The sequence below is a fragment of the Clarias gariepinus genome, chromosome 11, assembly GCF_024256425.1.
Source record: "Clarias gariepinus isolate MV-2021 ecotype Netherlands chromosome 11, CGAR_prim_01v2, whole genome shotgun sequence".
Taxonomy (NCBI): domain Eukaryota; kingdom Metazoa; phylum Chordata; class Actinopteri; order Siluriformes; family Clariidae; genus Clarias; species Clarias gariepinus.
In genome coordinates, this window is record NC_071110.1 from 1710001 (window position 1) to 1734468 (window position 24468).

At 40.2% G+C, this 24468-nt stretch overlaps 4 protein-coding genes across 5 annotated transcripts in view; 2 read left to right on the forward strand and 2 right to left on the reverse strand.

The window, feature by feature from the left end:
* bokb (BCL2 family apoptosis regulator BOK b) overlaps window positions 1-2368 on the forward strand; it is a 9960-nt gene extending 7592 nt beyond the window's left edge. The window contains exons 3-4 of the mRNA XM_053507529.1: window positions 509-672; window positions 1900-2368. Of these exons, the coding sequence (XP_053363504.1) occupies window positions 509-672; window positions 1900-2025 (290 nt within the window). The 3' untranslated portion in view covers window positions 2026-2368. The remainder of the gene's footprint in view (window positions 1-508; window positions 673-1899) is intronic.
* Window positions 2369-4414: 2046 nt separating this feature from the next.
* Window positions 4415-8675, reverse strand: thap4 (THAP domain containing 4). 2 transcript variants are annotated; one of them, XM_053507762.1, is made up of 5 exons: window positions 8502-8675; window positions 7256-7409; window positions 6330-6439; window positions 4916-5019; window positions 4415-4818 (listed from the first exon to the last, which is right to left on the reverse strand). In XM_053507762.1, exons 1-5 carry the CDS (start codon window positions 8524-8526, stop codon window positions 4702-4704), a joined length of 510 nt encoding a protein of 169 aa, XP_053363737.1. In that variant the 5' UTR covers window positions 8527-8675; the 3' UTR covers window positions 4415-4701. The 2 variants fall into 2 exon arrangements, with proteins under 2 accessions (XP_053363737.1, XP_053363736.1); XM_053507761.1 differs by having other exon boundaries at window positions 7256-7412.
* A 1164-nt stretch (window positions 8676-9839) lies between these two features.
* On the forward strand, window positions 9840-16660 carry zgc:161973 (uncharacterized protein LOC556635 homolog). Its single transcript, XM_053507486.1, has 10 exons — window positions 9840-9889; window positions 11903-11995; window positions 12080-12184; window positions 12290-12520; window positions 12768-12962; window positions 13119-13194; window positions 13346-13428; window positions 13710-13855; window positions 15465-15589; window positions 15801-16660. The coding sequence occupies exons 1-10, from the start codon at window positions 9840-9842 to the stop codon at window positions 16053-16055; spliced, it is 1359 nt and encodes a 452-aa protein (XP_053363461.1). The 3' UTR covers window positions 16056-16660.
* A 144-nt stretch (window positions 16661-16804) lies between these two features.
* Window positions 16805-23219, reverse strand: agxtb (alanine--glyoxylate and serine--pyruvate aminotransferase b). The gene is made up of 11 exons (XM_053506750.1): window positions 22924-23219; window positions 22648-22840; window positions 20966-21030; window positions 20763-20863; window positions 20026-20096; window positions 19440-19524; window positions 18174-18272; window positions 18016-18085; window positions 17816-17911; window positions 17606-17734; window positions 16805-17370 (listed from the first exon to the last, which is right to left on the reverse strand). The coding sequence occupies exons 1-11, from the start codon at window positions 23191-23193 to the stop codon at window positions 17263-17265; spliced, it is 1287 nt and encodes a 428-aa protein (XP_053362725.1). The 5' UTR covers window positions 23194-23219; the 3' UTR covers window positions 16805-17262.
* Between the last annotated feature and the right edge of the window lie 1249 nt (window positions 23220-24468).

Sequence of the window (24468 nt, forward strand, 5' to 3'; positions counted from 1 at the left end):
GGTCTTTTTTGGCTCAGCTTACGGCACTCGATTCTCTTAAAGGTTGTCTTTTCCCAAAACGATGTGCTGCTCTGTGACCTTGACAGCTCATGCCCTCTTCTCACAACCTTGTAACTTAAAAATAAAGAAATAAAATTCCATCATCTTCTATTCCAGGACGTATAATTTTACAGCACAGTGGGATGACATGCTCTCAGTCCCAAACACTGAAATACACAATTTAACACGTCCTTGTCAGCTGACCCCTAGGCTTGCCTTTCGGGGAATCCCTGACGCCATCTTGAGGGACGTTCTAATGCCGCCAGTGAACGGTTTGGAACCATTTAGAGGGTGGATGAAGGATTGAGTCAGTATAATGTGATAATCTAAATAACCTCATACGATACAAAAATGGAGGACAAAGCTTATACTTTAAATACAAACAAGAATACATTGTTACACGCTGTATTTAAATTAATAACCATCCTGATTGATTAAATCAATTAATTAATGTAATTTGTCCTGTCAGGCATCACTTGGGGGAAAGTGGTGGCCATCTTTTCGGTAGCTGGTGGTCTGGCGGTAGACTGTGTGCGACAGGAGCATCCGGCTGTAGTGTACACTATAGAGGACAGTCTAGGGGAGTTCGTGAGGAAGAGTCTAGTTCCCTGGCTCAGGATGAGAGGAGGATGGGTAATGTTTCAATCTTTTCGAAATTGTGTTTTTTCTCCTGTTGTATCAAATATTATAGTACAATGGACAAGAAACTTATGAACTCACTGTTTCCAAAAAACAATCAATATTATTTCCAATGACCAATCACTAATTGTGATTGATTATTTTCACCTTAATTCCTAACAACCGATCACTGGCCACCATTAACACCGTTGTTCGCCATTACTCCCACCATTATTCCCAGTTGTTCGCCATTATTCCCACCGTTGTTCGCCATTATTATTCCCACCATTCTTCCCACCATTCTTCGCCATTACTCCCACCATTATTCCCAGTTGTTCACTATTATTTCACCATTATTCCCACCGATGTTCGCCATTACTCCCACCATTATTCCCATTGTTGTTCGCCATTATTCCCACTATTATTCCCACCATTATTCCCACCGTTCTTCGCCATTATTCCCACCGTTCTTCGCCATTACTCCCACCGTTCTTCGCCATTACTCCCACCATTATTCCCAGTTGTTTGCCATTATTTCTGCCATCATTCCCAGTTGTTCTACATTATTCCCAGTACCCAATCACATATCTGTTGTTTGCCCACTACTTAAATATTTGCAATACTTCTGCACATTTGATTTATGTTCTTAATACAGTCAGACTGCAAATGATCTTATCTTATTTGACAACTTTTTCCATAAGCAGGCTATTTTTAGAACAGAAGTTCTTCTATTTAAAGTGTTTTAGATAATTGTTCTTCATGCAATGCATTTTGATAGGCAGATTATTATTGTGATTCAGTAATAATGCCTGTTGGTCAGCTGGCGACTCCTAGTGATGGTTGGTTAACTGCTTTCTCTGGAATAAGGTCAGTAAGACTGACACGGATCAGCCATAACATTAACACCACTGCCAGGTGAACTGAACATCACCAGTACACCAGCCCACTGGTGACAGGATCTTGGGTCAGGACTAACCCAACCCACAGCACCCAAAGGATCCGCTGCCACCATCCTGGTGCTAGACACCACAGCACACCCCCAGAGGCCCTGTGGAGCCACGCCCCCTGAGGGGCCAGAGCTACCCCCGGTGGTACAAGGGGAACCCAAAACTGGGTTTAATGTCAATGGTTTTAATGTTATGGCTGATCTGTATTTAATGGCTAATAATGGAAGAGTCTGATTTCCCCTGACCGGGCTCTCCTCATTTCACTTTCTGTCCTTTTCCTGTTTCATTTTTTCAGGGCGACATTACAAAGTGTGTGAGGAACCTAGAAACCCACAGTAAACCACCCTGGCTCTCATCAGCCATACAGACCTGGAAACACCTTCTGAAGATGATCTACATCTACCTGATGAAGTCACTGTGAGGCATTTTTACCCCTTCAGATCGCCACGTGGACAGCTCGTGATGCCCTCTAGTGGCTGTTCTCTGTAATACACTCCTAAAATCTAGGGTGCAGTTTCAATGCAAGTTTTATAAGATTATTATACTACTTTAAAATTGTCCAACATAAAGGCACATGTTTATTTTCATACATAATATATATATTTTTTAAAAACACAGTACATAAATAAAGATCAAATGCATTTGATTTATGTAATTATATTTATATTTCAATCAAATCACTTCAAGGGTACTTTAGGCCACGCCCCTTACCTGAACCAAGAAAGATTAGTCTTCAAGGCTGAAGCTCTTATTTATATATATATTTTTATTATATGTTTATATTTAAATGCATTTTAGTGCGATATTGTCGCCCGTGTGTTGGTCTGGATCCAACACCGACACGTGATCCCATGTGAACACGAAGTTGGTTCTGAGTGACGAGTTTTAACTTTTAACTTGATTTATTTTATCACGTTTTCACACGCGGACGTGGAGAACCATGCTGCACTTTTTGGTTTGTGTTTGAGCACGTTTACAATCTGCATGCTACAATAAAGATTCAAATTTCTCTTGCTTTAACAGATCCTTATTGAAGAGCGTCAGGGCAGTGAACAGTGAAAGGAGCAGCACAAGGAGCCTTTAAAGGTTTCACTTGTAAAGTCTCTTCACCTCGTACTAGATTGAAAAAAACGCAGCAACAACCCCGGGAACATCACTCACGAGATGCAGTTTTGGAGTTGCTCTGGACCAGTCGTCTAGACGTCACAATCTGGCCCTTGTCAAAGTCATTTAAATCCTTAGTTTTTTTCTGCTTCGAACATAAACTTCAGGAAGAAAGGTTCATTTGCTGCCCAAAATATTTCACCCTCTCAGCCGCCCTTTTAAAGGGGTATTAACACTGTAGCAACTGTGAGAAGGACCAGATTGTGACGTCTAGACGACTGGGTCAGAGCAACTCCAAAACTGCAGTTCTTGTGTGATGTTCCTGGTCTGCAGGACGTACCAAAAGTGATCCAAGGAGGAAAACCGGTGAACTGGCGATGGGGTCATGGGTGGACGAGGCTCACTGGTGCACATGGGGAGTGAAGGCTGGCTTGTGTAGATGAAATGGTCAACGCTGTTTGTGACGGAAAGGAGTCAGTGCCTGACTGTTGTGGTTGCAAAACAGGGACCTACTTAATATTAAGTGGGTGGTCCTAATGTTATGGCTCATCAATGTGCATGCATTTCAAATGTGGTGGCTGCAACATCTCCCCCCCCAAAAAAAAAGTTAGGACAGTTGACTGTTCACCAGAGTGACTTTTTAAGCATTTGGGCGGTTTAGTTTCCCCACCTGTTTCTCACTGGTTCATACCTTAAGTTAGAATTTTTTTTTCTGCTTGAATGATTGATAGGTCACTGTGTGGTTTAACAAACACGAACCACTCCTCTGAAACTGCTCGGGTAACGGGGACTGGGGGGAAAATAACGAGAGACAAAAAACGTGCCAAAGAAGTTCTTCAGGAAGCCTTAAGAAATATTGCGCAAGACTCAGTTCTGTATCTCAGTACATCAACTCTATCTCAAAATAATGAGTTTGTACCGAGGTCAGGGTTTCTGTACAAACTAAATACACCTCTAATTATACAGCAATAATAATATTTCTGTGTTCAGACTTATTAGCGTATTAAGTATATTTTTGTTTCTATTAAAGTGAGAGTAAAAGAGAATCAATTTATATTGCAATATTTAACCTTTTATATTATTTTATATGGTAATTTATATTTACATGCTCATATATTTGATTTGTTCTGGTTACGGACAAAATGGCTAGAAAACCCAAATTAATAGGAAATATATATTTTTTGCAATAAAGACGTTCATTTTTTTTATCTTCCATATGTAGAAACTGTAAGGAAAGTGAGTATCATTTTACATCACGTCCAGCTTGAATTCCATTAAACTTTGAGATTGGGGGTCTGAGGGGGCGGAGTCAAACCTGTCTACGTTCTTCTCGCACCTCCATTACTTCTAGTGTTTTATTCTTCATTTACATTTAGGCGTTTGGCAGACGCTCTTATCCAGAGCGATTTACAAAAAGTGCTTTAAAGTTTACATCACTGAATACATAATTACTGTACACTGGGTTAACCAGGTTAATAACTAAGTGCCATAAGTCCAACACAACTGGGAAGAGTTTTTTTTATTCTCTTCATGTTTAGAGATGACTGTAACTTCCACATCACTTAGACAGATGTCCATTACTTAAATAAAGTAATGAAATACATGCTTTTGATGTCTGACTGAATTTAATGTCATTCACACACACACACACACACACACACACACATATATCACAATTGACAATAATGATTGTTTAACACAGTCAGTTCCAGTACATGGTTTTTACTCACTATGACCCTGAACAGCACAGTTCCCTTCCACACTGAGGTAATAAATGCTAACCCTACGTTAATGCTAGCAAGGGAAAATCTCGCTTATGGGCGTGGCCTGTCCACCACTTTTGTTTTTAGTCCTGATGAGAAATAGAGGTATTTATACTTCTAAAGGTAGTTAAGCTAACTAATCAAAGAACAATAATAATATATGTCCCTGGCTAGTGTAAATTAATCAGAATTGTGTGTGTGTGTGATGTTTAGTGTTAGTTCTTCAGAGATCAGGAAGTTCGCCGGTAGGTGATGTGTAAGTGCTGTGTCAGGGGTTGGTTCTCCAGCGCCATGCACACCGTCTGCTCCAGTCTTCCGTCTGATCTTAGCTGGATGACCCTGGAGATCTGAAACAGCAGAAATTTTTTTTTTATAAAACACAGCTGTGCAAAATAAAAGGTACGAGTTAGATCTTCTCCACCAGGAGGGCACGAGGCGACGGACCTGCTGGACGAATGGCTGCTTGGCGAAAGATGTCCTGGCCAAAGCTCGGCTCTGCAGAGTGAGTTTCTGTCCATCCAGCTCACCTTCCTCAATCTCTACTAGTCCTAAAGAAAGAAAAAAAAAAAAAAGCTTCAGAGCAGGAAGGTAAAGACACAGGTTAAAAACTGGAGCTCACATGCTGAAACTGAGGGCATGTAGTTCTTGATGTGTCCGCTAGGTGTTGCCAAAAAACACTTAATTCAGGGGGTCGCAAACTAAGTGTTTTAATCTTAAACTAGAATACTCAAATTCTTAACAGGTGATCAGGATGTGACTCATAACCATGGCACATTTAGCATGCTGATGAATAACGCAGTGGAAGTTCGGAAATTTAGTAAAATCTGGGAATCAAATCTGCAATTGCTTTGCAGTGGGCTATTAATCTGCAGACAGGATTTTCTTCGAGCTGTACATCGGGGATAGCGGACATCATGGCCCATTGATCTGCGCCACTTCAAAGTATTGATATACTTTTGTATACACACACACACACACCATGTTTCTTTAATCTGACTGAAAAGAATCACAACTAACTGTTCACATGGACGCTAAAACCATAAGTGGTTTGTTTACCTGCTCAAAGCGTTTAATCAGAATATAATGTTTCTGAGATGTGTAAAGTCTTTCTGCTCGCTGCGAACAGTTTACTCTTATGAGAAGAAGAATGTAAAGGTAAGGTCAGACTTCTGATCCTTTGTAATTAATCCCACCTTCTGTGTTGTGATTTTATGGTTACAAGAACTCAGTATCATCTGTGATTGGTTATAAGCTTTACTGTGTGTGAAATGTGAGCCAATCAGAGCAGGAGACCAGGGGGATGGCAGTAACGACTGCTGGGAGAGAAAGAGTTACTCTCAAAGTTCTCAGGAAGAAAATTTAACTGGTCACATCCCCTCTAGTTACCCCTTCATGGGGCAAATATGCGCAGAAAGAAAAGTAAGAACCAGATCAAGTGATTACATGGCTAATAGTTACCTATTGAATGGATTGTTAAAGGTTTACATCAGAAAACATTCATTTAAATTTTAATAATACAATTATTCTACTGGAATATTATTCCCATTATTAGTGGATTATTATCGTCTGTGCAAACGCAGCTAATTTTGTATATAATCTATGAACCTTTGTGCTTGTTAGTGGTGTTTTGGAGACCCCTGCAGGAGAGACTAAATCACTGCAAGGAGGATTGCTTTGGTTTGGGTTGGTTTGGATTGAAACACTGAATTATTTAGTTTTTCTGCTGTTCATTATACACCACAAATTAACAGAAAGTTTTCGAAGTTTTCAATAAACCCGTGTGTCAGTTCTGCCCGTTCTGTCGGTAGCTCACAGCTGGAATAGAATTAATTAAAGAATCTTCAATCAGGATCCACACCTGAGTTCTGAGCGATGATGAAGGCCACGTTGTTGGTGCCCGGCTGAATCCGGATGAAACCGGTCTCTCTGTGTAGTGGCTTGTTACTCTCGCCATGGGACGCATTAAACCTGAGAAAAAACACGTGAAGCATTTTATACCTGAACGCTCCTAGATTCTGATTAGTATAAAAAATTATTCATTATTTTTATAAAATAAGATTAATATTTTATAATTATTTTAACAGACATGGTACTGTTTCTATAGCAACAGCTCATTTACCGAGACATAAATAAATGAGTCAGATTTTTTTGCTTTGATGTTTGTACCTAAATAGTGCAATTTGTATTGTTTAGCATAATATTCGAGTACTGTGCAAAGGTCTTGACTCCCCCACAATTCTTCAAATTAACTTAAATTAAATGATGTAGATTGAGTTAAAGAAATGCAAAGTGCCGAAAGATTTAAAAAATTGTGGTTGTATATATACCAACCTCAGCAGCGACCTCCTCATTTCCCCTCTCGTCTGTTCCAACCTTTCATTAAGTTAAATACTTGTTTATGCTTGATTAAAATAATAAAAAAAAAACCAATCATTTCTTTGTAACTGTTTAGGTACAAAAACTGGACTGAAAATGTCCTTCAGGAGACCGTGAGAACTATTTCTCAAGATTGAAAAATACAGTACAAGAGTGTCTGACTCTTTGGAAGCACAATATAAAGAAATCGGGGAGTGGGGGTCAAGACTTTTGCACAGTACTCCGTATATTTTGTAAACACAGTGATATAACAGATTTTGCCCACTGTAAGGATATTCCTTAGAAAGTCAGATGTTTGATGAGGAATTAAGAAGACAAAATGGCCTTATCATGTGACTATGATCTCATGGTGTTTGTATTATTATTATTATTATTATTATTGTTAGTGAAATGTGGCGATTGGTTTACATGAAGTTGATGACCGGCTGTCCTACGTGAGTGAAGTACAGCGTCTCATTGTAGTGGAATGGTTTGATGGTGGGGAAGGAGCCTTGCCCGGGCTCGTCCGATTCCCACGTCCCCAAGAGCCAGTCCAGAGGGCGCACAGCCGGGTTCAAACCCACTGCTGAGGGTCAGACACGGGAGGTAAAAAGCGTAAAATCATTCAGAATTTTTCATCATAACTGGAGATGTTTACAGGGCGAATGATGCCTTCATAGGTCTCATGGATAAGTACACTAATAAAAACATGTCTGCATAATTATGTACAAAATCATTCAGTATTGTCATATATAACTAAAAAATAAATAAAGAAATAAATAATATTACAGGAGAATATAAGCATGGGTGTAAAGAAAGAAATATAAAGTACAAGACAGACCAGTTTTCAGATGGAAACAAAAAATCTAATGTACGCTCCTGGGATTTGCATAAAAATAGAAAGGAGCGAGTGTGACAACGTTACCAGAAGAACTCGTATTCTCCAGCAAGCAGCAATTTGGGGACCCCAATTAGCCTAATCTGTGGGTCTTTGGACTGTGAGAGGAAACCAGAGCACCCAGAGGAAACCCACCAAGCACAGTGAGAACACGCACACAGACCCCAAGGCGGGAATCTAACCCTCAACCCTGGAGGTGAGAGGCAAAAGTGCTAACCACTAAGTCACCAGGCCGCTGGAATCAAAATGCATGAATTCATAGTGGACATTAAGTCTATAATCCATTTCCAATATGATATATGTATTTATTGCTGCACAAGTATATAAAACTGAATGCTATCTATACATTGTATTGCAGTTATATGTAAATGATGTAAGCTATTCAGGGAGGCATGGACTGTTTCAATGAAAGACTGCATTAATTTCTAATAACCACTAGATGTCGCTGTGACAAAAAGAATCTAATTCTAAGCGCTTTCAGTAAAACTTTCTCCTTTTATGTAACATGTTTTAATATGCAAATAACCACGCATGAAATACAATGAATTATGAAATTGCCATATGACGTCATCTGGCGACTTCTAACGACTTCCGGTCGTTGAAAAAAGAAAACAATCATGTATAATGTAACACATTTACTACTCTTTGGTAGGTAAATAAACGTCTTGGCAAGTATTAAATTTAATTAGACTAAACGAGGTAAAACCTTTCTTTCACAAGATTAATTAAACAAAATTACATTAAAAAACATTTAAAATATAACCCGGAAATACTCACCAGATTCAACGGCATGACCCGACATCCTGACTGAACTTGTGTTCGTGTGTCTGAGAAACGTAAACGAGTGAAATAAATACAATAAAGTAACATAAAACAAAACAAATCACCGCCGACCTGTTTGTTTTGTTGAGCTTTAAACAACCTTGCAACTTATCCCGGAAGTCCACGCCCTCTTTGTCGCATTGATTTATGGGAAATGTATTTCTTTGTCAACTAACGAAACCGAAAAAAAAGAACCCGCCCAAACATTAAAATTATTATTACATAAACACATTATTGTACCTCAGTAAAAATATTATAATGATTTTAAAGTCTCATTATACCAAAAAAACAAGAAAAAAAAAAAAAAACTTACGGTTTAACCGTTCTCGCGTTGCTATGGAAACGGATCATTCCATTACGCCGTAGAAAGGGGGGGGGGCGGACCGGAAGTGGAGTAAATGACTTATTTTTACTTTATAAAGTTAGAATTCGTAATTGGTGTTTAAATAAAACTTACATTTCTAACATGTTAGTGTGGATTATTATTATTATTATTATTATTTTATAACCGCGTTAATTAGGTGATATTAAGGAATATAAATCAGCCCACATGGAGCAGTCCCGCGAGCCCCTTCACTTCACTGCGCTAATTAAACTAATTGAACGTCCCTGAGTGTTTGGTCTGTTGTGTAAAACGAACTCAGGTGTGTTCCTGGATGGCTACGGGAGGTGCTGACGTGGTGCTGAGTCAGAGGCAGGGGTTAGACATGATGTTTAATCCCTCCTGTGGACATGAAGCAAGTTCAGGAGGAAACAGAAAGAAAAAACCTGCAGGGAGGAGGAGGAGGTGGAGGAGGTAGCCTCACCTAGTCACATGGTCCAGCACGACCTCACCTGCTCACATGTAGTCTAGGTTCATTACATGTAAAGTCTAATATTTCAAGCCTTTTCATGGTTTTGTAAAAAAAAGTTCTTTGCTGCGATGGCGTGTTGCTGCTGAGGTCCTACTGAAGACCAGGTTGCTTTAATAGCAGCCTTCAGCTCATCACCAAGTGCTCAGTCCTGCTGGAAAAGGGAATTGGCATCTCCATAAAGCTTGTCAGCAGATAGAAGCATGAAGTGCTCAAACTGTCCTGATGGACGGCTGTATACTTATAATAAAACACCGTGGACTAACACCAGCACATGACATTGCACCTAAAATCACCACTGACTGTGTAAAATGATGTTCATTTATGCATTCAATACTTGCTTGGGGCTCCTTTAGTGCAAATAAATGCATCGGTGCAGCATGGGATGGAGGTGATCTCCCTGTGGCGATGCTGAGGGGTTATTGAAGACCTGGTTGCTTTAATGGCAGCGTTTAGCTTGTCTGTGTTGATTCTCTATGAAGTTCAGGTCAGGTGAGTTGGCTCTCCAATCAAGCACAGTAATATCGTGGTCAGCAAACCTGTTAGTGGTAGTTGGTAGGACCAACACCAGCAGATGATATGGCACCTCAAATCATCACTGTCTGTGGAAACTTCACACTGGATTTTAAACAACTTCTCCACTCCTACTCTAGACGTCTGTGCACGGTGGCTTTTGATGCACTGACTCCAGCCTCAGGTTCCAGGCTTAGGTTTGATAAATTCCTTAAGGCTGTAATCATCCCTGTTGCTTGTGCACCTTCTCCTACCACACTTTCCACGAATATGCTTCGATACAGCACCTTCTGTGGCTTACGCTTCTTGTGTGTCGGTGATAATTTTCTGAACAACAGTCAAGTCTGCAGTCTTCTCCATGTGTATATTGAACTAGACTGACAGATGCACTGTGTTTATACTGTATAAATAGTAATTTACTTAAACTAAAAATAGAATACTGAAATAATTTGAGATGCAGTGGTACCTTGGCATACGAACGCTTTAAAATGTTTGGCTTAAGAACTGACTACTTGCTAGAATTTTAGAATAGTTACGCGGCCCCTCGCTACCTTCCCCATATCCAACGCCTTCGTGTGACGAAGGCGGTCGCATCTGCTCTCCCTCCCTTATCTCTCCCCGCTTGCTTCTCTTGTCTGTCTTGTGTTGCTGAGGTATTTTTTGTACCCCTGATCCCACACTGCCCTTTTCGAAGGACAGTCTGGGAGGGGATTTTTTACCCTCGTTATCCTAATGTATCTTATTCCTTATTTTCTATGATGGCGCCCTACTGTAGGTGGCTGACGTCGCGACTCTGTGGTCGCAAAATCATTTCGCTGCATATTGTACTCTGTATGATTGTGCATGTGACAGAAAATAAATTCTTGATCTTCTTGAGAATTTAGCCTCGGCATACGACCGAAGAAGAACCGAACACCGAAGTTGAGCCGTTAAACGTCCGAGAGCCGTTAAAAACTTGTTTGCATCTGTGGAAATGCAAGCGTAATGTGTTTACAGATATTCTTTGCGGGTGTTTTGCATTATACAGTATGCAAAAGTTAGTGAAGACACGGCATCATAGGTCACAAGAATGTTACCAAAGAAGATAGCAAGAAAAAAAGGGAGCTGCATTCAGTTTGGTTTTTAAAGCAGCCGCTGTCAAGAAAATTCATAAATTAATGTTAAGTGAGGTTTAATATCTATTTGTACTATATTCTACTTCATTTACATGACTTTTTTTAAATGTGTGCAAAAATATGATTATAGTGTCTAAAATTGGTAATATTTTTGGGTGGCTGGAACGGATTATTCGCATTTACATTATTTCCTGCAGAACAATGTGTTTCACAATACAAAATTTTAAACAATGAGTTTTCACCCCAAATATTAATTCTTTATTAATTTTTTTTTACTCCTTATTGCTCTTTATTGCTCTTTATAGAAGTTTCTTTTACTGTATGCAGAAATGTTTTCAAAAGCATCTTTTGCTTCGTGCCATGTTTTTTGTATGTGCTCAAGAAGAGTTGTTAGGTTTTACTGAGCTTGCTGAAGAATCTGAGTTCTTCTGGTAACTTTGTCACACTCGCTACTTTCTATTTTTATGCAAATCCCAGGAGCGTACATTAGGTTTTTTGTTTCAATCTGAAAACTGGTCTGTCTTGTACTATATATGTTTGTTTACAGCCATGCATAAATTCTCCTGTAATAATATTATTGATTTATAAATTTTAAGTTATATATGGAAATACTAAATGATTTCGTAGACATGATAAACATGTATAACAAAATTGGTACAGTATATAATATAGTGCCTAAGACTTTTCCACAGTACTGTATGAGGGTTTTACTTTTTAAATTCACTTCTTGAATAACACCGGCAGGGTGCTAGTGGATAGCATATAGGACTATTGGCTTAGCGGTGGGGTGTTTTACGGTTATAGGATAGCGTGAGTGTGGTTGTGGGACATTTTCCCTGACATTTGATGTGTTCTATCTGTTTTTTTTTTTTAACAGATGTATGGATGATAAAACCACACCACCTCCATCACCCTCTAAAGTTTCCCAGCTCCACTTTGACTACGGCTGCATGGAAAACTTCTTTAAAAGGTAAATATCTTTATGAGGTCAGGCTTGAACGATTCCCTTACTCCTTCCAGACAAGTGGACTGTAACATCTCATTTCCTTTCCAGGTTGCCCCCTGAGATCATTCTGAAGATTTTCTCCTATTTGGACGCGCCGTCTCTTTTCTGTGTTGGCTTTGTTAACCGACAGTTTCATGAGCTGGCGAATGACAAGTAGATGATTTTTTCTTTTTAACTTCAGCACTACTGTAAATGTTTGCGTGGAGACTGATGGAAAGGATGAGTAAGGTATTGAACAATGTGCTGTGTGTCCTGCAGTGTGATGTGGTACGAGTTATACACCTGTGAAATGGGCAAGAGGAAGTGGAGATCGGGGCTGTGTGACAGGCCAGACTCAAACAGAGTTGATCTGCAGGATGTACCGGCGAGGGTATGGAAAAAGCTGCTTCTCAGTGAAATGCGTTGCCATGATCACATGGTTTGGAAGAAGGAGCTGAGATACGTGAACCTGCATACGGGCATGCCAGAGCTAACGGAGCAGGTCCTCAGGTCAAAGGTCTTCCTCTTGGGTTTTAATCAGACATGGGATAACCTAAAAATTTAAAATGTGAAGGCATAGAGAGGGAGATAAATGGTGGCTTTGACCCCAAACTATTGAAACATATTTAAACGTTTTTTTAATGTTTATTTATGTTAATGATTATGTAATATTTAAACATTTAAGGTAATGTTATTGTTTCTTGTTTAAAATATCACTTGCAACTTGAGCATGAATTGAAAGTCTTTTGTGCTGCAGGAGTCAACAGGTTGTCTGGGAGCTCACACTCTGCAAGCTTGGAGGAAAGCAGATCGTGTACAGCCAGTCTCAGGCCATTTTCTTCGACTCGTCAGTCGCCGTGTACTGGAGCTCCGGCAAGTGGCCGCGAATTCAGCAAGTTTATAGCCTGCAGGTTCATGGGGTCTTGGGTTCCTCTACTACCATGCCAGCCAAGTGAGGGAGCTCTTTCAGTCACAGCTAGTATAAATATACTACACTGTGCTTTTCCACAATCAGGATTAAATGTCATCATGCCTTAAAAAAAACTAAAGATGAAAGTATAAAGACATAACTTAAAAGATACTGACAATGTGTTCGTGTCTGGGCCAGGCCGCAGTGGCGCTCTCTGATCAGTAAAACAGTGAGCAAGGAGATGAAGTGGAAGCATATCGGGGTGGACAGCTTGGTGAGGCTGCTGAAGGTTTCTGATGGGATCACTGTGGGAGTATGGAGAGTACGGCCATGGTTACCTTTTATAATAGAGTGTGTAACTTCTCGCTCAGCTCTTTATCAAGTTGGGTATTTATGTTTGTATTTGCTGTTATGATTGACTATAGGGAACGTGGGAAATCGCCTTCGTCATGGCCACGTTACACCACCACAAACTGGTGGAGAGAAGTGTTCTCGGATCACTTTTCTGGTACGCTGCTATGTGTTTTACTTTTTTTTTTAATAAATCAGTGTTTGTGTTTTTATTTTCAAAAGGTATAGCCTGAGGCCGCACCTCTTTTAGTGAAGGTGGGACTTACAGAGGCCACCCCTGCTTTACTAGACCTGGAACCGACTGACTCAAAGGCCACACCTTCTTCACTACACCTGGGCCTGACTGACAGAGGCCACGCCTCCTTTACAAGACCTGGGCCTGATTGACAGACGCCACTCCTGTTTCACTAAGATATTTTTCCTCCTTTCACCCTCCAGTACCTACAGAGCAGAAGATATCAGCCCCTTGCACACCTGCCTTCCTGAAGACTTCTGCGTTGATGGTTACACGGTGATCATGCTCCTTCACAACTCCAGTGGAAACATAGTGAAGTGCCGTTACTCACCGGTGTTCTGCGCCAAAGGTAGAGTCTCTGAACACCACTCATTTTAATAACAGACCACTAAATTACACTTTATTTGTATGGCGCTTTTAATAATGAAGAAATACATTTCTGGATATCATTTTTAAACATAAATATATATATAAACTATATAAGCTTTATCAGTTTGTCCCTTACAAGAAACCTTGAGGTGACAGTGGCAAAAAAAAAAACTTCCCAAGATGAGGAAAAAACCTTAAGAAGAACCAGACTTCAACAGTACAAGAATAAACTGTGTGCTACTGTATAAGAGAAAAAGTGCAATAAAATGGATATCAGGGCACCAGATGGCTACTGAAAAGACCTCCAGTGTGCCTAATGTTTGTATTTTGGGACTAGTTTTATCCAGACAGTCTCTGTTGGTGGCCGTCCCTTTAAAAACAGCAGCATTCTTTAATCTTGTAATCTTGTGAGACCCTCCTCTGCTGCATCTGCCAGACAAAAACAATATCTGACATTTTCTCACTCCCTGCTTGTCCAAACTCATCAGAGTTACTCCAGTCATAAGCCATATTGATGGTTTATAAATCTACTCATCCTCAGTGGTGTCACATATCTCCAGGCAGCCCATCTGAGGCCATCCTTAGCAGCAGTTAGTGGTCTCCATGTGATTAGAACTCCAACCGGAAATGTGGCGTCAGGAAGAATCAGGCAGGTCTGTAGGGCAGACTGGGTCAGGACTACTGGTATCACAAGAGTGCAGTGTGGAATGATCTGGCCTCTGCTGTAATCTTCAGTATAACAGGTAACAGCAACAGACTTACATTATACATCTGAGCAGTTAAGGGGTTAAGGGCCTTGCTCAAGGGCCCAACAGGGACAGGGAAATTGGTGGTTGTGGGGTTTAAACCTGGGATCTTCCAAACCGTAGTCCAATGCCTTATCCACTGAGCTACCCCTGGCCCCATACATCGCTCACAGACACCCATGCTTGAATATGCCACCCCTCTCTCTCTAAGAAATTTGCTCTCTTGGACTCCGTGGACTTCTTGGACTGGCATCATCATGATTCTATGATTATTCAAAGAAACAAAAAACATGCTGTGCACTTTCACTGATCAACCTACATTAAACACCACATTAAACACTGTTGGTCCCCCTTGTGCCTCTAAATGTGTGCTGTGGTATCTGGCACTAAGATGTTAGCAGCAGATGCCTGAAAACCTTACTAAAGGTGTGAGGTGAAGCCTTGGACTTTTGTCCAGCATGTCCCACAGATGCCTGATCAAACCGGATCCTCAAAGATTCGAGCTCGGTCTCCAGGTGACGGGGGACATTTTTTTGTGTCGCACCACTTGGAAACACGTTTAAAAGTTAAAAATAACTAAACAAAGCTAAAGTCATTGTGATATTAAGTTTCTAACTTTGGAAAAAAAAAAAAAAACAGCCTCCTTTTTGCAGATAAACAGAGCTGCAGTAGAACGTAGGCCTTTCTCTCGTCATTTACCAGGGTCTTCAGCTTCTCTCAAAGCTGAAGGTTGGGTTGTCTTTACTTGCTGCTACACTTTCAAAATCACCCGAAGACCTTAACAGATTCAAAAATTATCTGATTATCTGACTTTAAACCTAAATTTATATTTGTCCTCCTCAGACAAGATCCATAGTGGATTTGTGTACCTCCAGCCTGTCAAAATCAGCATTTCTCAGAAACACACTCTGATCCCCGATGAGATCAGTTTCTCCTGGAAAATCAACAAGCTGTGGGGAGACATCAAGGTAACCGATGCATACCGCATACCATATTGTAACAAGATCATCAGTGTTATTTACTTCATGTGGCTTTAATGATTTGGGGTATAAAGATGTTCTGAGGGTATTAGGACGTTGTTCATGAAATACATTTTATGCCTGAATGTATTTTATGAAATACATTCAATGCCTGTGTGTATTTAATTTTCCTCAATGGTTTATTTTTATTTGTGCTCAGAACTGCTGCATGATGACCGTGTCGGTGCTGGATGAGGCTCGGAAGCCGGTGTGGTGCATCAGCACATCCGCTGCCATCGTCCCCCACCGATTCAATGCGATGTGTGACAACTATGAAGGCGAGCAGTTCGTGCTGTGGTGCGAGGACGCCCACGGGAAGCTGAAAATGATCCTGGTGTGGATGCAGGACCTACATGTGTACTGCATTATCAGCCTCCACATCTGGATCCGCGAGGAGAATGTAAACACAAAATAAAAATTGCTTCTAAAATAAAAAGTTCTGACATAAGTGCTGGTTTATATACAAACGTTCAGCAGTTTGAAGAACTGATCTGATTTAGGTTATTTTTTTATGTTGTTGTTTTATAATTATAGTTATAGCTGGTTTGTCTTTGTTTGTTTGTTGCATAGTTAAAATGCTAAAGTTTGATTTCAGATCAATGTTGCTGATATGCTGATGTTAAAGTTTCAGTTCAGCATTTTCTTTCAGTCTCTTAGCTCTTGGTAGGTTTTTCTCGAATTTACAAAGTGAGTAAAGTGAGACTGTGAACACGTCGTGGTCTGTTTGGTCTGTTTATTATTGTTTGGATTATTGAAAATCCCAAGGAAGCCACCAGGTGACCATTTGACATTATAAATCCATCTCTGTTTATGAGAGAATTTATATACACCTTGATAAACACACTCATTGCTTCTGAATAATGTTTGAGAATTTCTCCCGAACTTGGTGAAACATAAAATTGTATAGAGTGTATTCAGCTTGCCCTTGGTTCACTTTCAAGTGGTCTAAACGTTTAGTGCAATAGAAACACACATTATAATCCATCCATCCATCTAGGAACCTCTGCTAGGGACCATGGAGGCCAATGGTGACTGTTGTATTTATTCCCATTTTGTACGACTGTGGTAGGACCTCCAGTCAACATTCACATGCACATTCACACACTACGGGAACGCCAGCTAGCCTAATCTGCAGGTCTTTGGACTGTGGGAGATAACCAGAGTACCCAGAGGAAACCTAACAAGCACGGGGAGAACATGCAAACTCCATGCACACAGACAATGTGACAGTACGAAGCCCCTTTATCTGCTCAGAGTTATGAACACAGTCCTAAATCTTACACACTATTTTTGAGAAGCAAAAAAAACCCAAAACAGACATTTCTTTAGCTCATCAATGATAAACCCCGCCCACCAAAAAAAGCTCAGGATCGTAGCAGAGTGCAGCCTCGAGTACTCGGATATGACATTTTGAATAATAAAAGCAATTTATTTTAGTTTACTGTACATTTTTATGTCATTCTAACAGCCTGCGATTAAACCTTACACAAACTGTCCTTACTAAAACACCGTAAAGTACTGAATCACATGTTTACACTTTGGATTTTAAGTTGTGAGGTCCTCTGTGGTGCGTTTTTCCGTCCACACAGCTGTCCTGTAGTCGAGCCTTGCCGTCTCGTCGTTTAAGCCTTGTGTTTTTTGCAGTGTTTCAGGGCGTCGGCCAGGGCTGCCAGAGCTTTATCGGCGTTATACGTGCTGCAGTTGTAGCCCATCAGCCCCACTCGCATCACCTAGAACATACAGATATCAGAAGTGTTGGGTTTTAACATTCGACTCCGGCCTAATCTTAACGCTATGAGTAGCCTTGTGAAGTTTGTTGCATTAAAAATGTCAGAGTAAGTTCCCTTCAAACAGCTTAACATCACCCCTAATTAGTGTAACTTGGCATTAATTAATTAGTTTAACAGTAAAATCGCATATCTGATTTTAGCTACTTCACGTAGTAGGGGCAGACGTTCCCCTCACCATGCCGATGGACGGCCCCAGGCCTCCTGTCATCTCTATCTGGTGGTGTTTTATCATGTACATTAGAAGCTCCTTCCAGTCGTAACCTTCAGGGATGGCGATGGTGGTGACTGACGGCAGCCTCAGATCCTAAACAGAAACATGTCACGTCATGATTGACGCCATGTTAAAGATGTTAAATGATGATAAAATCACGAATGAACGCCTCACCTTATCCTTGACGAAGAGTTTAAGACCGAGATCTTCTAAACCCTTCCACAGATACTCAGCTACCTCTTTGTGTTGTCTCCACGAGTTCTCCAGGCCCTGGAGGAAAGATCAGAACATCCTCAAGACTAAACTGTATACAACACTGCTGGTTAGCAGGACACAAGGAAACACCACGCCACACCTCCCTGACTGAGACTGACCTTCTCTGCGAGGATGGCGAGACTCTCTCTCAGGGCGAAGAATCCGGACACGGGGCCGGTGTGATGATACCTGCAGCACAGAGGAACACACAGACTCTTCTGAAGCCTGATGCTAACGCTTCCAGCTCATGATGAGGTATTTTACTGAACACACTCACACTCGGGCAGGTTGACTGTCGTTCCCCCAGTAGTTGGACAGGTGAGTCATGTCCAGCAGGTAGGACACGGGCTTCGTCTTCCTGTTGAACATCTTCTGACTGCGATCACAGGGAGAAGAAGAAAACGTTATTAGGGTTGCTTACACTTAAAATTTTCTCGTATGTGTTTTTGTTTAGCTTGTTAATAAATAACTTTGTTGATAAATGAGAATTATAGGGAAGCTATAATACAAAATGTACTTTTTATTTTTTTATTTTTAGATATTCAGATTCGTCTCGAGAAAAAAAGCCCTTTTTGCGTAATTTTTGTCGTTTTTCTATTTTTGTATTTGCCTGTGTTTAAACAAGTCAATTAGATTTAAAATGTGACCTCATATAAGTGGAGCTCCTTCTCCGGCTCGTTGCTCATGACCTAAACCCAGTATTGATGCTGATTTAAAAATTTTTAAGTTACAGTATATATTTAATACAGAAAATGTAAGTGACCAAAGAAGCTACTTCTGAAATGTCTGCAACATGGAAGTTACTAAATCTCGCTTTCCTACAAATTTCAAGTTGCTAATTTCAGCCGTTTGGAGAGATGATTTTATATGAGCCACAAAAACAGACATTTTTCAGCGTTATACTGTCTCGCTTCAAACAATAATCATTTAAAATGCGACTTATTCATATTTCTTTATGAGTATTGATACTAAAACTGGTTTAAGCGTCTTGAAGCATATGACCAGTAAAAATAGTTGGTTTAACTGGTTTTTGGAAAAAGCTTAAAAAGCTAAAAATCTGTAGTGTCTGTAACCATATCCTAACAATTTTGCAATAATAGACTTTTTTTTTTATTTGAAATCATCTAAATTGGCCAAGTTTCATCTGAATGACAGTTAAGATTATTGAAAGATTTGAATTCAAAAACGTTATCGACACTAAAACATAAATGTGTTGCTTTTTATCTGATAAAAATATTAATGTATATGCAGGAGATAAGAAATATTAAGTATTATGAAAATGGTGTTATATAATCCTATCTGAAAATTCACTTTTTCACCAAGGTGAGACTTTTTAGCACCAACACCATGTTTTGGCCAACAGACCTGCTGTTCTCTGAAGGGGCGTGGCTCAGCAGGAGCTCATTTGCATAGACACGAAAATGGTGTGTTTGAAAGAGGAGTGAAACAAAAGATAGAGAGTTTGAGATATGAAATAATGCATTATCTGCAGGGTATTTCAACTGGAGCATTAATACACACACACACACACACACACACACACCATGCTCTTTCGTTGAATGAAATTGGTGCTGTTCCTGGAGGAGCGTTTAAGGCTTTCTGTGATCCTGTGTACAGAATATCGATCTCTGTGACGAGAGAACAGAGACACATTCACAATGTTACACACTGAACAGCAAACTTTATATGTAATCAGTACACACACACACACACACACACACACACCAGGGCTGTACTGAATGTAATGCAAAAGTGGGCGTGACTTTTATAATAACTGATGTAGGTGGTTCGAATTGCTCATGTTGGTAGAGTACTGTAACTCTTCCCTCTCCTCAGCATCGTCTCCATCACAAGCTGTGCATTTGCACCATCTTCATCTCCTTGTGCACATCGCTGTTGTAAATAGTGTCGTCCCTGTAGCTCAGTGGGAGACCATCAACCTCAACAAAGTGAAGTTTTAAAAAGGATTTGGGTTCAAATGCAGGGCTTGTGATGGAGTCTGTGTTGAAGTACCCTTGTATAGAGGTAGAGTTACTCCACCACCTTGTATCAGTTAATAAAAAACATTATGCCTGTTTTTGCATTACTTTTTGCCCTTGTGCATCTATAAAGCCAGTGTTGTGATTTACTCTGTTTGTCCATGAGGAGAGGTGCAGCTCCCAGAGACGCCACCGAATCCACCAGGAACAAGCAGTTATACCTGCAATCACACACAGTTTACACGTTTTACCCTGACAACTACATTTTCAATTCAGTTTGATGTGTATAGCGATCTTAACCGTGCTCACTGTCGCAAAGCAGATTTACAGAATCCAAAGAAAATCATCCTTTTATGCTGTAGTAGTTTGCTAATAATAACAACAATTTTTAAATTTATTTAAAAAAACAGAAAAAGAGAAACTAAAGACTTCCATTTACATTGCAGCAGTTACACAGAGCTGAAGCTTCACCAGTCTGTCTCTCTGCTGTTACATAAAACTAATCAACGTCTGAAGACATACAGCCTCATAGGCCACGTTCACATCAGCAGCCTTAAATGACACAGATCGGATTTTTTTCCTTTTTGGCTTTTTGGCTTTTTTTATAGTGTGTGTGTGTGAAATTTTTTTTACTGTTAGTATTGGATTACATTTCCACCCTAATGTGACATCATATAAGTAAAGCCCCTCCCCCAGGCCTGTTACTCAGCCCTGCTGTTCTCTTGAGAGGCTTGAGTGGCTCAGCTCATTATCGGAAAACAACGCATCGGATATTATCAAAGGTTAGGACTCTGTGTCCTTGTAGTGAGTTGTAGCCATGGTAATAGTAATGTGTGTGTGTGTGTGTGAGAGAGAGAGAGAGAGAGAGAGAGAGAGAGCGTCCTCACTTGCGGCAGATGTCTCCGAAGCCGTCTACAGGGTGAGCGAGACCAGCAGAGGATTCTCCGTGTGTGAGGAAGAACAGGACGGGTTTGTGTTTGGAAATCTCCTGTGATGTGACACACAACACGAACAGTGACGCTGTTAATTATTCATGCATTTAATCTCTGAACCTTTAACGGTGAAAGAGAGAGAAAGTAGATGCTTTTACCTTTTCGATTTCTTCATTTGTGAAATATCCACCAGGTGCTTTAACCACAGTGTGAACTTTGGCACCTGTTTAAATGCAGACGTAGGTTTATCATTATTACATCACTCTTTCTCTTTGATTCTCATTTATTATTATTATTATTATTATTTTAATTATTACAGGATTTCTTATAGGATTATCTTAGTTGACTATAGTTGAATATTATATGCAGTTAACACACACACAAACACACTGCCAATCAAATTTCCACAATTTCTCTTTTAAATAATCATTACTATCGTTACTTATGTGATTTTAGATCATTAATGGAAATGTTACCCCTGTTTATGGAATGTTACATATGCATGGTTATTATTTTTAATAATAACACACACACACACACACACACACACACACACACACACACACACACACACACTACTATTACCATGGCTACAACTAGCTACAAGGACACAAAATCCTAACCTTTGTTTTCCGACATTTCTTATTATCTCATCAACTGATTCATTTATATAATAATATATAAAATAATTACATCTAAGATTGCTTTGTTTCTGCATTTATGGTTTATATTTTATACTGTTTACTGTATATTTTATACTGTAAACTATATGGTTTATATTTTATACCGCCCTAGTGGTAAGACTGAAGTAGTAAAAGCGCGATCCCATGCTGTGACACTTTATAAACTATGAACATGTCCACATTTTACAATACACTGATTTTCATAGAATGATTTAAGAATAATTCCATATAACTTTACATTTTTACTTACTTTTCATCTTCACCTATATTTAGACCTAATTAATTTAGAAATATCATACCTACATGTCTAATAATTAATTCCCATTTACAGATCTAAAGTTGTGAATTTGTTTGATTTCATGAACACAGTCTATTACAGATGAGGTGAAAAAAATCGATTCCGTTACGTATTGTCAGTCTTTTGCGTAGTAAGCCATGTCCTGCCACACTGACTTCAAAATCAGTGGACTGTTCGTCTATCATCCTACAGGTGGCGCACTCTAATCTCTCCACAAATTGGCCAGCAGTACAGAGTCATGTGTGGTAAGAGCGAATCATTTGCTAAGTTTGTTTAGAAATGAAACAAAATCTTTTATAAAAATTAATATAGAATCGGGATATTTATAAAATCATGATACTTAAAGTACAGAATAATACAAATCAAATCACCGAGGGATCCTGATAATATGGTATTACTACTGATACATCTACACTCTTATTACAGCATCTACAGGAGCACAATCAAACTTCTCCTTGCTGCTGGTTTGAAACTCTATAAGTATGTTTGTATTTATTTTTTTAACCCGGGATGATCTGGGCGTGGTCTACTGAATTTTAACGTAGAAAAGATTTACCTTAATTAAACTTAAGGTGATTAAAGGTAGGAACTAAATGTAAGAGGTCCTTCAGTTGTGCTAGGTTTACTTTGGAGAGTGTATTGTTAACTTGTATACAAATTATGCAAAATTAGTTTTTTAGCAATAAAAGTTAGCGTTAAATAAAAATATGACAGAAATAATCACATTTTATTGCTGCTACTTTGTAATCAAACTCCTACTATCACTATTCCTATGTTGATATTGTGAAATGTCATGTGATACAGTATAATATTTTTCTCCTGTCTCTCACACCCCCATAAACAGTGATAGCGGTGGTACCCATTCTCTCCGCGATTTCGGCCACGCGTTCTCCCCACACGCCGTTAACAGCCACCAGCACGCTCTCTCCCGGTTCCACCGTGTTAAACACCGCACACTCCATGGCCGTGTGACCCGAACCGCTCATCGCCAGGGTCATGTGGTTAGAGGTCTGAAAAGCGTAGCGGATCCCTTCCTTGATCTCATTCATAATCTACGGCAACAGCAAAGCAGAAAATGAGATAAGAGTGGATTTAGAAAACAACACAAACAAATAGGACAAAATGAGGTTCTCACCTCGTACGTTTCCGGATGCATGTGACCGATGATGGGTCTCCCGCTGGCGGCCAGCACGCGGGGCGACACGTTAGACGGTCCGGGCCCGAACAGGTAGCGGTACGGGACCTCGAGCGGGCGCAGCATGCAGGCAGGAGGAGGCACGTGCAACGAGGATGAGCATGAAGACGAGGATGGACGCGTACACAGGGCCGAGCAGCTCTCCAGAGCCGCCACATGATGCTGGGCCAGGAGGCGTACGCCCCTGCAGAACGAGCTCACGGGTAACATGCTGAGAGACTCTGATTAGACTGACTTTACTCACTGAGAGTGGAGTGAAAGAGCAAATATTTAAAAACCAAACAGGGTCTTTGACCTCTCAGTCATGCGTCACTGCTCAGGTCCTCCCCTCCAACCTCCAGCTTACAATCCAATCACGGGTGGAGCAAATGTTGAGAAATCATTCTTATGTGAAAGCGGAGCTGGAGTGTCAAAATGTTCCTTAATTAAGAGGAACAAAAAAAGTCAAATATTTACTCGAGTGTCTGCAACTTCTGACAATGAGAACCGTCTCCATACGACTTACCACTTAATGTTTCCAGATGAACCTCGAACTGAGTTAAATAATCAAGTTTTGATTCATTTGTGCAAATTATGAGCCAAAACAAATATGGACCATCATTTTAAAGCCTGAGATCATTGTCTGAATTATTATCGTCTGAGTGTTGCTAGCTGGCTAGCGTTGCACTGAAAGACGTAGCCGTAACTAGCTTGCTGGCTAAATTGTTCTTAAATGCAGAAACGTATTGCTTGAACGTATTGTATTGTAAAGCTCAGTTTTTTATTCGGACAGGTCTAGAATCACATTTACAAATGACAGACTGCAGCTTTGATCTTGTAGACGTGACCACAGCGAGCACAGCAACTCTTAAATAATAAGGCTTTAGGATTACTGTAAACAGGTAGCGATTCATCGTTGGCACTTTCCTCACAGCCAAGTTTGCAGAGGTACAGGAGGATTACGCACTCGCATCGATTGCTCGTGTCCCTCGACTTGTTTACTGACTCCTTAGAGGAGTCGACCCTGACTGAGGGAGCCGATTGGCTGAGACGGACATGTGCGCAAAAACACACAAACACTCTGCTTTCAGTCAACAGCAAGTTGCAACACCTTTTAAACATCACTCAGACTCTTGTAGATCAGGAAGAACTTTCGCACCGGTCCTGAGTTTCAGGAGCTCATTTGAACAACTCCTGGATTTCCACATGTTTAGCTGAAGTCATCTGCATACTAGGAATTGTACCTTTAGTTTTTTCATCATGGTTTTGTTAATCTTTTGTTATGTTCTTTTCAAGAACATGACCTTCAGCCTTCGGTACTTCAGTCAATAATTAGACCAGCCGGTAAATACGTCCTGGCCTGTTGTTTGTCCCCGTGTGGCCTTTGCACTGAGGCAGGGCTCAGCTCGTATATTTACACTTTTTTCAATGCGTCATGATTTCAATGAAACTGATTAAGTTAATTCTGGTCAACCAATCACAAACCCCAATTACATGACGTCACCA

Excerpts from the sequence above, each read along its gene's own strand:
- thap4 (XM_053507761.1), bottom strand. The coding sequence starts at position 8,526 with ATGTCGGGTCATGCCGTTGAATCTG. Across the intron at positions 7,413-8,501 it reads GGGTCATGCCGTTGAATCTG|CAGTGGGTTTGAACCCGGCT; the intron begins GTGAGTATTTCC and ends TCTGACCCTCAG. Across the intron at positions 5,020-6,329 it reads CATCATCGCTCAGAACTCAG|GACTAGTAGAGATTGAGGAA; the intron begins GTGTGGATCCTG and ends TTCTTTCTTTAG.
- zgc:161973 (XM_053507486.1), top strand. The coding sequence starts at position 9,840 with ATGGCAGCGTTTAGCTTGTCTGTGTTGATTCTCTATGAAGTTCAGGTC. Across the intron at positions 9,890-11,902 it reads CTCTATGAAGTTCAGGTCAG|ATGTATGGATGATAAAACCA; the intron begins GTGAGTTGGCTC and ends TTTTTTTAACAG. Across the intron at positions 13,856-15,464 it reads ACCGGTGTTCTGCGCCAAAG|ACAAGATCCATAGTGGATTT; the intron begins GTAGAGTCTCTG and ends TGTCCTCCTCAG.
- agxtb (XM_053506750.1), bottom strand. The coding sequence starts at position 23,193 with ATGTTACCCGTGAGCTCGTTCTGCAGGGGCGTACGCCTCCTGGCCCAG. Across the intron at positions 22,841-22,923 it reads TGCATCCGGAAACGTACGAG|ATTATGAATGAGATCAAGGA; the intron begins GTGAGAACCTCA and ends CTGTTGCCGTAG. Across the intron at positions 19,525-20,025 it reads TCTCCTCATGGACAAACAGA|AGATCGATATTCTGTACACA; the intron begins GTAAATCACAAC and ends CTCTCGTCACAG.